Source organism: Vanessa atalanta, chromosome 4 (assembly GCF_905147765.1).
Source record: "Vanessa atalanta chromosome 4, ilVanAtal1.2, whole genome shotgun sequence".
NCBI classification, from domain to species: Eukaryota; Metazoa; Arthropoda; class Insecta; order Lepidoptera; family Nymphalidae; genus Vanessa; species Vanessa atalanta.
In genome coordinates this window covers 13,447,010-13,462,494 of record NC_061874.1, presented here as the reverse complement: position 1 = coordinate 13,462,494, position 15,485 = coordinate 13,447,010, and the positions used below count along the sequence as shown (strand labels likewise).

At 35.3% G+C, this 15,485-nt stretch overlaps 2 protein-coding genes across 3 annotated transcripts in view; one reads left to right on the top strand and one right to left on the bottom strand.

The window, feature by feature from the left end:
* The first annotated feature begins 10 nt into the window (after positions 1-10).
* LOC125077601 (probable U3 small nucleolar RNA-associated protein 11) lies at positions 11-2,189 on the top strand. Its single transcript, XM_047689566.1, has 4 exons — positions 11-353; positions 746-871; positions 1,477-1,668; positions 1,896-2,189. Exons 1-4 carry the CDS (start codon positions 123-125, stop codon positions 2,103-2,105), a joined length of 759 nt encoding a protein of 252 aa, XP_047545522.1. The 5' UTR covers positions 11-122; the 3' UTR covers positions 2,106-2,189.
* A 32-nt stretch (positions 2,190-2,221) lies between these two features.
* Positions 2,222-15,485, bottom strand: part of LOC125077598 (neprilysin-4-like) — a 45,561-nt gene continuing 32,297 nt past the window's right edge. The window contains exons 1-15 of one of the 2 annotated variants that reach the window (XM_047689561.1): positions 13,342-13,503; positions 8,090-8,335; positions 7,679-7,881; positions 6,135-6,311; positions 5,824-5,931; positions 5,512-5,656; positions 5,112-5,326; positions 4,829-5,005; positions 4,300-4,403; positions 4,160-4,218; positions 4,009-4,057; positions 3,829-3,896; positions 3,398-3,531; positions 3,134-3,304; positions 2,222-2,950 (exon numbers count right to left, since the gene is read on the bottom strand). In XM_047689561.1, the coding sequence (XP_047545517.1) occupies positions 2,774-2,950; positions 3,134-3,304; positions 3,398-3,531; positions 3,829-3,896; positions 4,009-4,057; positions 4,160-4,218; positions 4,300-4,403; positions 4,829-5,005; positions 5,112-5,326; positions 5,512-5,656; positions 5,824-5,931; positions 6,135-6,311; positions 7,679-7,881; positions 8,090-8,335; positions 13,342-13,471 (2,163 nt within the window). In that variant the 5' untranslated portion in view covers positions 13,472-13,503 and the 3' untranslated portion in view covers positions 2,222-2,773. Of the gene's footprint in view, positions 2,951-3,133; positions 3,305-3,397; positions 3,532-3,828; positions 3,897-4,008; positions 4,058-4,159; positions 4,219-4,299; positions 4,404-4,828; positions 5,006-5,111; positions 5,327-5,511; positions 5,657-5,823; positions 5,932-6,134; positions 6,312-7,678; positions 7,882-8,089; positions 8,336-13,341; positions 13,504-13,529; positions 13,673-15,485 lie in introns of those variants that run through there. The other variant, XM_047689560.1, reaches the window with a different exon arrangement.

Sequence of the window (15,485 nt, the reverse complement as noted above, 5' to 3'; positions counted from 1 at the left end):
ATGTTGACATTTGACAACGGTAAACACGTGAACGTGACAGTTTGAGATCTGGCAAAAGTAAACTCTTATAAATTTATGATTTAAATATATTAAATTATAATAAGTATCGTTATACAACAATTATGTCGTCGTGGAGAAAAGCCGCTAAGGCTAACCAGAAGACTCATAAGGAACGACATCAACCTGAGTCTCGAAAACATCTTGGTTTACTAGAGAAAAAGAAAGATTACAAAAAACGCGCAAATGATTACCATGAAAAGGGTGCTACGCTTAAACTTCTACGTAAAAGAACATTGGACAGGAATCCCGATGAGTTTTATTTTCATATGATCAATTCTAGAGTGAAAGATGGGGTAAGGATATTTTGTATTCGTTTTCAAAAATTCAAAATTGTAGTTATACATAAATTGTACATGAAATACACGATTTCTTATAAAACTTTTAAATTATCATTTAATAATATTGTAGCCGAAATTTTTTGATATTACTTTTCAACTAAGCAAGTTTAGGCATGATCAACTTGAATAAGAATTACTCATAGCCAAAAATACGCAACTTATATCAATAAATACTTATACTCATTTGATCTTTATAAACATTTACAATATTAAATAGTACGTAAAACTAACACCACTGTTAAATGTGTCTACAATTGTAATTGGTGTTCCTTACTATGTTCTCTAAGACTCCATATAAGTATATAGTTACGCTCGGTATGATATTGTTGCATTTATTTTATTTATAGGAACATCATGAACTGGAGAAAGAAGATGAACACACACCTGAGCAAGTAAAACTGATGCAAACACAGGATCTCAAATATATTAACATGAAACGCACTATTGAGAGTAGGCGGATACAAAGATTGCAGGTAAATTGAAAGCCATCTTATAAATTTAAGTTGATTTTTATATTATTAAAAATAATATTGAATTAATTGTAAGCACTGTATTGTATTTTTGTATTAAATAATAAAATGCATGATTATTAAATGTAGTATGGTTAACATTTTAATTCAATCTTGATAACTGGTTCCCTGTCCATAGTTTGCTTTGTAGAGTATTTAATCCAATTTTGTACTTTCTTATAATTTATTTTTTTGTGTCTGTATAAAATATTTGTTTTGGTGAATGCCTTGATAGCCCTCTGATCAGCTCATACACCTATAAGATATCTAGATCCTGGTTTGGGCTTATTGAAAATTATTGATATTTCCTGGCAAGAAATTCCCAATAGCAGCCTGGTGTTTGGAAGTTGGCAGTTTTAACCTTAGATGCTTCAGAAACCATATAAATCCATTTAATCTACAGCAGCTGAATTATATCTGATCATTCAATTATGAAGGAAAATATAGTCAAATATTAAACCAATACTTGTGCAATCATATATTTCCTACACTATTGGCTGGTGGAGAATTACTGTCGTCATGATTTGATAATAGAATAGATAATATAAGTACATATTTGTTTGTTTTAGTCTCAACTCCATATGACAGATGTGGCAGACTCCACACCAAACACGCATGTTTTCTTTGTGGATGAAGGCGAAGAGAAAAATTTTGATTTAGCTAAACGATTGGATACACATCCCTCGCTTATCAACAGGAAGTCTAACAGGCCGAGACTCTCCGATCTCAATAAGATAACCCTACCTGAAGTTAATGATGAGGTAATTAACAATGAAGTGTTTTAGCAATTTTTATGTCACACCTCTTATTTTTTAATTGTTTTAGATAACATATGTACATATATATACTACAACTCCTTTAATTTATTGAATTCATTTGTAGTTTTCTTGAATTGGTCTCATGTCTCATTGGTCTAGTGTCTACCTTATGATACCAAATTTTAGTGCAGTGAGTTAGTGGAACCATCTAATAATTGATTCAATTACAGATAATTAAATCAACAAAGAAGATTAAAGAAAAGACATACAAGGAACTATCACAAAGGATAGAGCGTGAAAAACATCTCACCGTCATTCAACAAAAAATGGAACTCAAAAGACATTTACAGGATGCAAAAGTACTGAAACCCAAAAGAATACAGAGTGGGACTAAAGTTTCAGCCCCCGTATACAAGTTCCAGTATGTGAGGAAGAAATAAAAGTCTCATTTGTATCATTTCTTATTTCATAATAAATAGTTTATTGTATTTTTTTGTTTCTTATAATAAATTCACTTTTTAACTTAATTGTTGTTTAATTTCTAACTTAATTTACTTATGTCTAAAATAAACAGTTTGTCAAGATTTAATGAATAATTTTAAAATGCCACATTCATAATTATAGTATCACATATTAGTTAACTTTAATCAGTAATAGATCTTATAATTTATGTCTTTATTTTTGTTATTAAAACTATTTCTTACTTAATGTTTCTTATGTTATACTTGGCCCTATTTCATGTTTATACTTAGCAAATCTGAATAACGCTTTTTGATCCTATGAATAATATTTTGAGGACGGCAAATTAAAATTTTGAAAACGAACATTTTTCATAATTGTTGCGGATTTTTTTTATAATATTATGCATTAAATAGTGTGCATTTCTATTCTCATATATAAAAAATGCTGTTTTTTATTAATATAATTATTATTAAGCATAAATTAAATTTTATTTTCAATCTTTTGAATAGTTGAAGAGTAGACTCGCATAGTATGTTCATGAAACATGCCTTTGGTCCTATCTAGCTAACAACTAAGTCTATGGGTAACTTACTGGTAACATTCGAGTCTTGTCTTTGGTTCGATTATTTCTAAGATCACATTTAGTCTACCACAGCACACACTTATGTTCGGGGTTCATGGGTGAGCCCACTGGACATTGCCAGGCCTCTGAGAATTCTTTAGAATTACTGAGAGTGCCGATTACTCGGATTTTATTGGGACTGTGCACACCCTCCACCATTTTAGATTTGAGAGCGCCTGTAGTCGTATTACCGCACCATATCTGTAAAAAATGACAAACTGAGTAGCTTTTTTTTACTTTATAAGAAATGTAGACCTCGCATATGGTACCACCAGATACTCAAATATTATATATAATATTTTTTTAATTATTATTGATAGCGGGTAAGTATATCGATTGCGCGTTCTCAAACACGTAGGTTGAGGTGGGAGGTGAATGACAAACCTGCGCGAAGCCGAGGAAGAAGAGCTGGTCGGTGCGCAGCGCGGGCAGGCCGGGCAGCGCGGCGCGCGAGTGCGCGGGCGCGCGCGCCGCCAGCAGCGCGTACGCGCTCAGCGCCGCGCGCAGCCCGCCGTTGTCGGCGATGTTCTCCCCCTGCGTGTTGAACCCGTGCACCTGCACACACCGACGCGCATGTTCCTTTAGCATGTGCGGGTTAAGATCAACCTCGAACATCTCAGTCGCCTGTAGATGATATCTCCGTCTCACTTTGTATCCGGGCAGCTGCGGCAGGCTGTAGTTGCTGTACTGGTCCACGATGCAGCGCACCCGCGCGTGGTAGTGCTCGAGCGTGCCGGCCGACCACCACTGCGCGAGGTTCCCGTGCTCGTCGTAGCGACGTCCTGTACGCCAGAAAATTTTAAATACCTACAGTTTTTTTAAGTACTAGCTGTTTTTCATAATTATACTATATATATTTTTTGTAATGTTAAATTGATTAAAATAATATTCAATTAATATTAAAATCGCTTAATACGTTAATTCTACTTAAAAACGTCGTAATCTGAATAAAGTTATTCAGATTACGACGTTATTTAAGATTAATTCGGGAGTACCGCAAGGATGATTACTGGGACCTACTTTTATCAAACTTTTCAAGTTTGTGTTAAGCTTAAAAAATAAAAATTACAATTATTTACCTTGATCGTCAAATCCGTGAGTGATCTCGTGTCCCATTATAGCTCCAATAGATCCGTAGTTGATCGCCCTAGAAAATATTAAATTATTATATACTTTGATATAATAAGGCAGTGGGTTACTTCTGTGCGCGCGTGTATTGACGTATGATTGTTAATAATACTAAATATTTAAAAACTCACTCAATTCCATTTCCGTAGAAAGGTGGTTGGAGAATACCAGCTGGGAATGCTAAAAAATAACAGTGTTATAATATTATAATTATATGTATAGTTAGAATCATTAGACTTTTGTATATAAACTATGGATGTGTTAATGATAACTATTACTTACTGACTGAGTTAAGCGTCGCCGAATAAAATGCATTCACCGTGGTGGCTGTGGCAACCCATCTGACGGAAAGGAGTTAAAATATTTTTTTTGTAATGTTACAAATAACATAAATACTTAGTTATTATTGAAAAATATCTCACCTGTCCCTGTCGGGTTTCTCCCTGAGGGTCTCTAAGGATTTCTTGACCATCGCCCACGTTAACTTCAGATATGATTCAAATAAGTCTCCTTCGACTACCTCGACCTGACAAACGCAAAAGTATTATTACTCACACTAACCGATATGACGAGATGTGCTATTCGCGACCGGGTACTATCGTACAGGTGGTCGCTACCAGCCTTTGTAACGTCAATAGTTCAGTCTCAGTGTATCCAAACCCATTGGCAAAGTAGGCAATTACTTATGGTAAATTCTCGGTTCGCCACGGCGATTATGTTATCTGAAAAGCTTATCACAATAGTAGCGGGGGAGGGGGTGGGGGTTTGTTTCTATTAAAAATGATTTTGAAAGTAATATTAATGTTTATATGCAATTTGAATGCTGCCGTCTGTAAGGCGTCCTATCCCCGACATCGTCAATTAACAAACTACAAGGTACAGGTAATTACTTAGCAGCCAAAGAATTGGATACTAGAGTTGGGGACGGATCTCAGTCGGTCTGGGCCTCACGTGTCGGTAGTGGTCGTCGAGGCGCGCGGGCGCGAGCAGCCAGGCGGGGAAGCCCACGAAGGTGCGGATGGCGGCGAGCTTGCGCAGCGTGGTGCGCCGCGTGCCCGCGTCCATCCACGCCACGCGCGCCGCCGCGCGGGAGAACGCCTCGCGCACGTCCTCGATCATCTCCGTGGCCTGGCGGGGCGGGGCGGGGGCGGTTAGCGGGCGGTTAGCGGGCGGGTAGCGGGCGCCATGCGTCCGACGGTTTGACTCGTCCGAGTCGGCGTACACGAATGCGAACCTTCTGTCTCGACGCCTGATCGAAGTGCTTCTTGACGTAGAGGTAGCTGAGGGCGACGCCAAAGTTGGCGTTGACGTTGGCGGTGCAGCTCTTCCAGCGAGGGGTCCTCTGCTGGAGACCGAAAACGGCCTTCGAAAATTCGAAGCCGAGGTCCCTAAAAGCGGTCTTGGTCATCGGGGCGACCGTCGAGAACACGCTCCACCAGAGGAATTTCTCTGTGATTGTGAAAATATAACGATAAAAACTTAATAAAAATATCAACACTTTAGATTCACTTATTATATTTTACCGTGATTGTAAAACTAAAGGCACGAACCAGGAAGCGTCTCATATGAAGTAAGATATTTTAAAAAGCGAGCTAGTTTTGAATATGATGTGAAATGTAATCATTTAATCTCACCGATAATCACAGGATCTGTATCGGCCAGCAGTGCCGACAGCTTGTGTAAGTACGGCAGGTCCATGACAGTGACACGATCTTGATTCTGATCCAACACCACACTCGTGTTGGAGAACACCAGATCGATGTATTTCTGCCAGTCGTGCTGAAATATTCACAATCGAAAACTGAACCAGATATTTCAGAAGGTTACGTTTTAGAAGCATTTAAACAATTCTTGTACAATAATAATAATCATACTGATTTTATGAATATTCTTAATTTTCCATATAATAACTACTTATAAAAATACCGCGCAGGCCGCTGAGGTACCTGTTTCCAGCTGGGCGGGCCGCCCGACGCGCCCTGCACGAGCTGCGCCACGCTCACCTCGTGGAACAGGTGCGTGCCGCCGCGCCGCACCTCCACCGACGTCATGCTCTGCGGGATGCAATTAACGACACAACGGTTACCAGTCACCTCTTAGATCAGTATATGTGTGACCTTCTTTGGAGTACTCTACATTGGGTCTGAGCTTTCTCCGGTCGTGTTGGATTGCAATTATTCTGGATTTAAGTAGTATGTAGTACAAATGTAAACCTTTAATTTACCTTTATCTTTGAAATCTCTGTCAAAAATCTTACCATAGCCAATTTCTTGCTAAACTCGATAATATCATCGGCAAATTTCTGTGCATCAACTTCAGGATCGGCGATGGCCACCACAGACTTTATGTATTTGTGGTACTGCTCTAATTCGTGAGCGAACTGTTCCGGCTGACGGAGGTAGCGGTCTGAAAAGCCAGGTGACACTTGCTCCACCTGTATAGGAATATGGAAATAGATTAATATAGCTTACATTGTTTGAGCTATGACAATGTATCTAACTATTGTTTTTTGACTCCGCGAATGGATGGATGATGGTAAATAAAAAGTCATGACTATTTGTATAAAAATGTATGTGTGTTTATAATTTATCCCATATACAACCGCAAAAAAAAACATATATACAACATATGTAACCAATCCGCATTGGAGTTATTTTAAGAATGAGAGGAACTTTTGTAGTGTGACATATTAAACAGTCTTGCACATACCCAAAGTAATTCTTTGGTCTAAAAAAACGTAAAGTAACTGTCTATAAATGTCGAACTGCCGGGCTAAGGCCTCCTCTCCTATCGAGTTGTCTTTAAGCTTTGCTTTGCTCAGCTGAAGGTTTGGAGCGAATTAAACCACGCTACTCCAAAGTGGGATGGTGGATACACATGTGGCCAAATTTGACGTGGGCACTTTCACCGCCGAGATAAATTATAAATAAATTAAGCACATATAGTGCTTGCTGCTGCTTGCTGCTTGCCTGGATTTGAAACTGCAATCATCGGTTAAGTTGCACACCTTCTAACCACTTCATCTCGGCTCGTATTCATCTTTATATATCTAACGGTATAACAGACGGAACAATACAGTAAGAAAATATATATTAATGCAAATTTAAGGTTTTTAGTACTGTTAACTATAAAATTAATTGAATAAAGTATTTACACCCGTTGAATATCAAACTATTTTAATGTTCCAAGTGATGATCTCAAATGACATCAAGTAGGTATACTTTCAAATTCGATTCGTGACTTCCTGAATGCGATAATCATTTAAATGGGATTGTCTTTTTCAAGGGTAGCGGCGATAATCAGAATCACGAACGAAGTTTCATCTCAGCGTGATTTTACTGATAGTTATCTTAATTTTTGCTGATTCAGAGTTCAAAATAAATGTAATAAAGTTTATGAGATTAAACAAGTCATTGTCCTCATCAATGTTGACAGTTTTTTCGGATCCATTTGAAAGCGTTTGAGATTTGATGTATAGTTCATTACAGAATCCATTGTGTGTTAATTGAATGAAAAACGAATTGAATATATGTGAATGACTTATTAAATAAATTGCCATAACGTATTAGTCTTTGTATTTTTGTTTTTTTTTTTTTTTGTCAATTCCACTACGTGTTGGTGGATGAAGAAATGCGGGATTTGATACGACCCAATTATTCGTAGGATAACTTAGGTACAGTTTATGTCATCTTAATTAGCAATACTTTATTTGAAGAAAAAAAGGATATTACGATGATATTGAAATCTACGATGAAATATTCTTCGGCGAAGGTAACGAATCTAAATTGTCAAATATCTCACCACGACCCTGTTGCGACTAGTGTTCCGCACGTCCTCCGCGACCTGCACGCTCAGCAAGACGTTGAGGCCGAGCAGGCGGCGCGCGCGTCCCGCAACGTCCTCCCACGTGAAGTTCGCGCTGGCCTCGGTGGGCGGACGCGATGGTAAACCAAGACTTTCCAGAAGTTTCTGGATGGGCTCAATGCCTTTCTCTTCAAGTTTATCTGGATATTTTCAGGAGATTAGTAACTTTTTAATCTGATTCTTTAAATAAAAGTAACATAAGGAAACGCATCTACTATTTATCAATTATGGAGCTGTTAAGTAAACAATTCCGCAATATTGTATATAAATTTCGTACTACTATAAAGTGAAATAATAAAACAAATTAAAACTAAATAATTAATAAATATATATATATACATGTCTTACCAACATCAATACAAGTGCGGTACATCGCCTTAGCTTTCAATACACTCTCAGGCAGTCCATCATCGTTTTTATCTTCCAACAGTTCCCTCAGGTCGGACACGAGACGCTCGCGGAGTATCGCCAGCTGGTCCCAGGAAGTCGCCCACTCCGGTACCGGGTTCTTTTCTATCCAGCCACCGCAAGCGTACTCGTAGAAGTCCTCGCAAGGATCGACGCTTTTGTTCATTGCCGCTAGGATTCTTGACGCTATTCAAAAACATTAAATAATATTATAAGTAATAAATACATACATTTATGAAAAGAGCTTTCCAAAAATAATAAATAATTTAAAAGAACATATTTTATAAACGAATGAAAAATATTTTATAGGATGTCAGCAGTATGTTAAAAAAAAAATGATATATTCCTATATCTATATAGTAAAACTGTTCATGTCTGTATTTTATAGTATTTGATTAGTTCCATTATATTTGACAGTACGAGCTCAGCAAGAGTGATAAATAACTCTTGTCATAACAATTACGTATATCAAATTATATCCAAATATACCTACTTTATATAGGTAAGGTTTTACCAGCACCTTTGAATCTTTATTTAAAAGAATTGTATTAAATACAAAGCTACTACCGGAATAGAAATTATATTCAACATAGAAGAACAAAAAATAAATTTAATAGTTACTCTTTTAAAAAACTTAAAGAAGGTAGGTATCAGAATGTGCAAAAATTAAACTGAGGTTGGTTTAAGTTGAAAATAAAATCTTTTATTAAAAAAACAAAATATTTAAATATCGAAATTAAAAAATTACATAATTATCTTCCTTGGGTTATTTTACATAAAAATTAGCTTAATATATTCATACCACATGACAATAAATATAATATATTAAAGAATTAAATAAATAATTTAAAATTATAATTTATTGATAAAAACATAAACATATCAATTATATTGAGTTACATAAAATGAGGTGACAGCTCATTTGAGAAATATGTAAACAATATTCGCGGCGTCAAAGGATCACGAAGTTAATTTTTCAATTGCATCAGCCCCACGTGTGTCCGAACTGCGTAATGGTAGCTCGTCACAAAACGCGTAGAGATTAACACATGCAAGTCCGACAGTACGAAATGGCGCAGTACGAACAGTTTTCCTAATTAGACCAACACGTGGAATATACAATAAGGATAATACGAAAAATAACACGAATGTGTTTTTAAACCTTAATATTTTTAATGGTAGTGATTAGTTTTAAAACAATAAAAATGTGTTGTTACTTAAAATGCATAAACAGATTTACCAATGCGGCATTGAATACAATTTATGCAAATAAAATGAAATAATGGAAGTATGAAGATACGTATATATTCAACACATGGCTGCAAATTGGTGATGAGATTCAATTTGAAATGTCAATATTCGACAAGCTAATCAGAACAATAATTATAGTTATTATATTGTAATGAATTAGTTTAATGCATGCAATGAGCCGAGATGGCCCAGTGGTTAGAACGCGTGCATCTTAACCGATGACTTCGGGTTCAAACCCAGGCACGCACCACTGAATTTTCATGTGCTTAATTTGTGTTTATAATTCTACTCGTGATCGGCGGTGAAGGAAAACATCGTGAGGAAACCTGCATGTGTCTAATTTCAACGAAATTCTGCCACATGGGTATTCCGCCAACCCGCATTAGAGCAGCGTGGTGGAATATGCTTCAAACCTTCTCCTCAAAGGGAGAGGAGGCCTTTAGCCCAGCAGTGAGAAAATTTACAGGCTGCTAATGCTAATGCTTAATTGCAAGCTTATAAATTCCTTAAGTCTAAACCAAGTGCAAGTCGAAGCCAAGTGCCAGATTATGAGATTGAAACAATAGATGTATAGATGATAGAATGTGCTTCTTTTTTTTTTTCACTGAGACCAGCAGAGATAGCATGTTGATGATTGCTGGCGCTACATTCAATTGTGAATCTATTAAATCTCAAGAGCACGACTCGACATGAATATAGTTATGCACATATTATTTTAATTATCATTTCGGAGACATTCACACCAAAAAATAAAAAAAGCGCTAAATGCGAGTTGGACTCGCCCATGAAGGGTTCCGTAGCAGCACATAATATAAAAATTCTTGTAGTTCGTTGTAACTTTTGAATGAAAGGTAAATTGCGGTTTACGATTTATGACGTATTAAAAAAAACTACTTACTAGATCTCGTTCAAACCAATTTTGGGTGGAAGTTTGCATGGTAATCTGCATCGTATATTTTTTTAGTTTTATCTATCTCTTATTTTAGAAACGGGGCGGGGGCGGCTCACATTTTACCACTTTGGAAGTGCCCTAAACCTAAATATCATTTTTGAAGACCTACCCATGGACCCCAGAATTTTTTTTTCAAATAATTTATTGTTTTTTTTTCATTTTTGTGTAAAAATCTTGATGCGTTTCACAGAATACATCTATTTACCAATTTTCAACATTATAGTTCTTATAGTTTCGGAAAAAGTGGCTGTGACATACGGATGGACAGACAGACAGACATGACGAATCTATAAGGGTTCCGTTTTTTACCATATGGCTACAGAACACTAAAAAAGGTCGAGATACAAGTACAACTAAGCGCAATATACTCAATGTCGATCACATAATACATGTTTAACTCAGCCATGACTAATTTACATTTTTTATATATTTATAGGTGTTATTAAGACTTTAACTAAAAACGAATTCGCCTCGCGTTATCTTTCCTGTGTCGAATTTGTGCTCCATCCCCAAAGCTTAGCAAAATTTTGTGATAGAAACGATAGATTAGACGTCAACGCGAATTGAGCTGCATTTTTTAAAATGTAATTTTACTTATCCTTCGGAACTGAGTTGTTATGTTCCTTGTGCCTGTGATTATAATGGCTCACCCTTCAAACCGGATCACAACTGTACTAAGTATCACTCTTTGGCGATAGAATATATGATGATTTTGATGGGCTTTCACAAAACCTTACCGCCAAGTAAATTGAAAAATCACACGGAGATAACTGGGGTCACTTTGTTATATTTCGACCTCTTGACGTTGCGTTTTGGATCATCGTGTGCACACAAAAATGTATGTGTACAGAATTAATATCAAAGAATTCTTAAACTAAATTATTTATTTATAGATTTCTAATTCATTGGAGGTTTTTAGATCGATTTCTTAAATCAATACATTTTTAATGGAACATGGTATTCGTTTCTTTAATAAAATTTATCATATATTTTAACTTTGTCATGAAATTAATTTAAATTGTAAAATCATTATTAAATAATGCAGTTTAATGAATACATAATTATTCTCTGCTGTTGTATACCAGATTGGTACACAATTGGTTAAGTAGTTACGATGTAAAAGTGAACAAAGAAACCGAATTACCTTCGCATTTATAATAATATGAATTAAGATAAAAAAGAGTGGAGTTCTACGGGATTTCTAAATTCAACCGTATTTAATTAACATACTTAAGTGATCGAATTGTAACCAAAGAAATATTTGACTATGTTGCCGGTTCTTCTCGGTAGAATATATATTTTAAATCGATAGAAGTACATACAGCTTTAATATAATCTTGTAAAGTGGTTCAAAAGAGCCAACTCGAATAAAGTATATTAATTTAGATTTTATCACGAGTCGCCAAGGACATGCAAGATGAGTAGTTGTAAAATTTTAGAAAGTATATTTTTATTATTTATTTTATTTCTTTACTGAGACGTGAGCCTGTTTCGTGTGACGTCAAATTACTCTAAATAGATGACCAAAAAACATATTATTTAGATTTGAATATATGTATATATTTATTATTTATTTTCATTTAAATATAAAAGTTGTAAATAAATAGTGAAGGAAAAAATAGCTTAGTACAAGTTCCTCTCGTCAACTAAACAAACAGTTGTTTAGTTGACGAGCTTTACTGATATCAATAAAAAATTAAATAATTATTTTGAAAGAATGTTCGAAGTCATATTTTCCTTAAATATTCAATAATGTTAATTTTTACAAACAGCGAACACTATTTATACAAAAACCAAACATTAAACAAGCTTTTATTATTATAACAATTGAATAAATCTATCGTATTATATTTGTGGGAAGCTAACAAATTGTCTGAATAACATAAAAATAATTTTCGAGTAAAAAGCATATATACGGAACCCTCCTAACAATATGACTTGACACGGTCTTGCTTTTTTTATTTATAAGTGCGCCAAAAGATTTCCTTTGCTGCATTATAACGGCATCAGGAGATTTATTAATAATATTAACATAGCTACATCCATTAATTCATATTTGCAATTATAATAACTTGATAGTATTCAAATCCTTGCAAGCTGACCGTGTTATTCGATATAGGAACAATAATTTTCTTTGCATGTTATTTCTTTTACATAAACAAATGTTTTGATTTTGATGTAACGTTCGTTATCTTAATCTCTTTCATGGGTACAATAAATGTACTATTATTATATTAAAGAACAGACATAAAAATAAAAAAATAACGTTTTTATTTCCGCTAGGAAAGTTGAAATTCGCGGCTTGTATTTACTATACTATGCATTTATTATAATAGACAAAAATATTTATTTTAAATCCGTTGCGTTTAAAAGATCTAAGCGTACAGACGGCGAGAAAAGTCTTCGTTGCTTTTATGTGTATTTTAGATGTAACATCACGTTCAACATTAGGTATCGGTACGGAATAAAATAAACAGTGGAAACTAATTTATGGTGGATTATATTAATTCTTCCATAAATTAAAACATCTTCAGTAAAAGATAACATATAATAATAGTTTTGTGAGGTTTATATGCAGGAGTATATCGATGATCTAAGGTCTGAAGGTCTCAAAGATCGTGTGCGGCGTGAGCTTTGAAGCCAGCAGTTACTCCGCATCGTGTTAAACTAACGCAAGACGTACAAATTACAAATAATTTTATTATTCACTATATCGTTTGTAAATAATGATAAATTTAATATATATTATATTTTACGATACGTATTATATTTTATAATTATAATATTTGTAATCACAATTGTTATGTAAGTCATGATTCACGAGATATGAAATAATAATTATAATACATTACATGTATATGAATACATAATAAATATTCTTATATATGCAAAAAAAAAAAAAAACAATTAAATAACATCCCTTTGAAAATCAAATATCAAAAGCTCAAGACAGCTGATTTGCAAATATTTTTTCAATAGGTTAACTCACCGGTAACAGAGCATAATTCGCTGGTACAGATCTGCGTATCTTCGTCATCGTTTGAAGGGACAGGCGAACCCAATACATTAAAAACGAAACTTAGGCAGAGAGCCAAAACTAATTTTGATGATCGCTCCATTTGAAGGACAAGTGTTCGTATCGGCAAGTTAGCCCCAACTGTGTGACAAACATGTTACCTGTGTTGACGCAGACTTCGCTGAGACAGGGTCGGGGGCTCTTGTACTCAGTGAGCACCAGCACAGTGGTGTAGATGCCGAGTGCAAGCAGTGACAACCCTAGCGCGATGATTATTACCGACGAACATCGCACTGTCCGCTCTCTGAAAAAAAGTTGACGTTCAGAACATTTTTTTTTTAAATTTTTGAATTTCGAGTTTTCTTAAAATTGTATAAGTATTGATTGGTCATATAACTCCATACTTATAAATAACTACATGCTAATATATTAATAGTCTATATAAAAATATATTTAAAAGAAGTTATAAAAATTACTTGTATTTTGGGGCATTCTTGAGTATTAACAGTGCGCAGAAAAGAGCCTACTAAATTTTCAACACAAAGAATAGAAGGCATATAGAACATACACATACACATGATGAGACCTTGAATAATGAAATACCCGGTCTTCTAGTATTAGTTTTTGCCATTATATTACATCGGTACATAGATTGATGTTCAAATGTTTTTGACTTTCACTCATTCAACTCAGGTTTTTAAAACATCAATCAATTTAAAATATTAGCACATTTTTTACATATTTACAAAAAGTGATGTATGTACATATACTATTTATTTTATCTATTGTGGAATAAACTCCAAGCATTCTCCTCTTTAAGGACAGGAGGTGCCATTATCTGTACTAAAATATAAAGTGGAAGAGCTGTTTGTTTAAAAGTGTTAATCTCAGGTATTCAATAGCTCAATTAAAAAAAAAAGTATGCTCATTTGTTGGAACGCGTGCACCTTAACCGATGATTGCGGGTTCAAACCCAGGTAAGTATCACTGAATTTGCATGTGTGTTTATACATAAGAAATAAACACGTGCAAGGTGGTGAATAAACTTGTACGCAGATCCAATATGGTTTGATGGATAGTAGATCTAATATTTATCATATCGTATTGGAGCAAAGTGGTGGAATAAAACAAACAGTTGTCCTCCACCTGGGGAGTTACCACTGACACCAACGTTGTTGAAGCAAAAATTGGCCGCGTCTTGACGGTCCGAGGAGTTTATATTTCTAGAAGTGACAATGTGGTGAAGGTAACTTTACCATAGGGCGGACCATTTGATCGTCTATCTTTCTATAATAAATACATAATATGCTAACAGTTTTGATAGATTGTTCTCAATCTACGAAAGAGCGTAGTTGACCCACTAATTAAAACATGTGAAAGTGAATTTATGTTTAAAATTTTAAATATAAACAGTCGAGGTCGTCAGATCTTTCACTTATTGAGCATTTATAATTTTTGGGTTCGCTAAGAAAAAACGTCAAGAACTTTGCGTACAAGTTTGTACGTAAATTCGTCCTTGAACTTTTACTCTGAACTCATAGAACGATTACATAAAGTTGCTAGAAATGTTTAAGGTGATTCGAACTCAATTTTTTCGGGCCATTATTACCCGAAAAAGGTAGTGCTGTTGGCTCTACTGGCATTTACAGCGTCATCGGACGTTGGGGTGAGTACTAGACTCAGCCTTGAACTTTGGGCCCTTTCGGGTTTGAGGTTGACGTTCGTCCTGAGGGTGTCTCCTATGAGATCGCACCTCGGCTCAGAACGTAGTCGGTGGGGTGCCCAAGGAAAGAAGAAGAAGAATAAGCTACTTTTTATACCAAAAACCTATGACCCCCCTCAACCCCTCCTAACACGTGGGCCAAACCGCGATCGAAAAATAGTATTATATCATTCAAGCAACCCAAGTTTGATTCAAATAGCCCTCGTTCCTCCCTGTTAGTTATGGGAATGACGAAGCGAGTTAATATTAGTGCAGTCTTGAAATACCCTATATGAGGCTCTTTCCCTATCGTTAACTTTTCCAGATACAAATGCATATTGTACCTAAACGACATATTAGATTTTTTATATTGACAGGGTTTCTCCGGTTTGAACATATTCCGCATTAACATAAA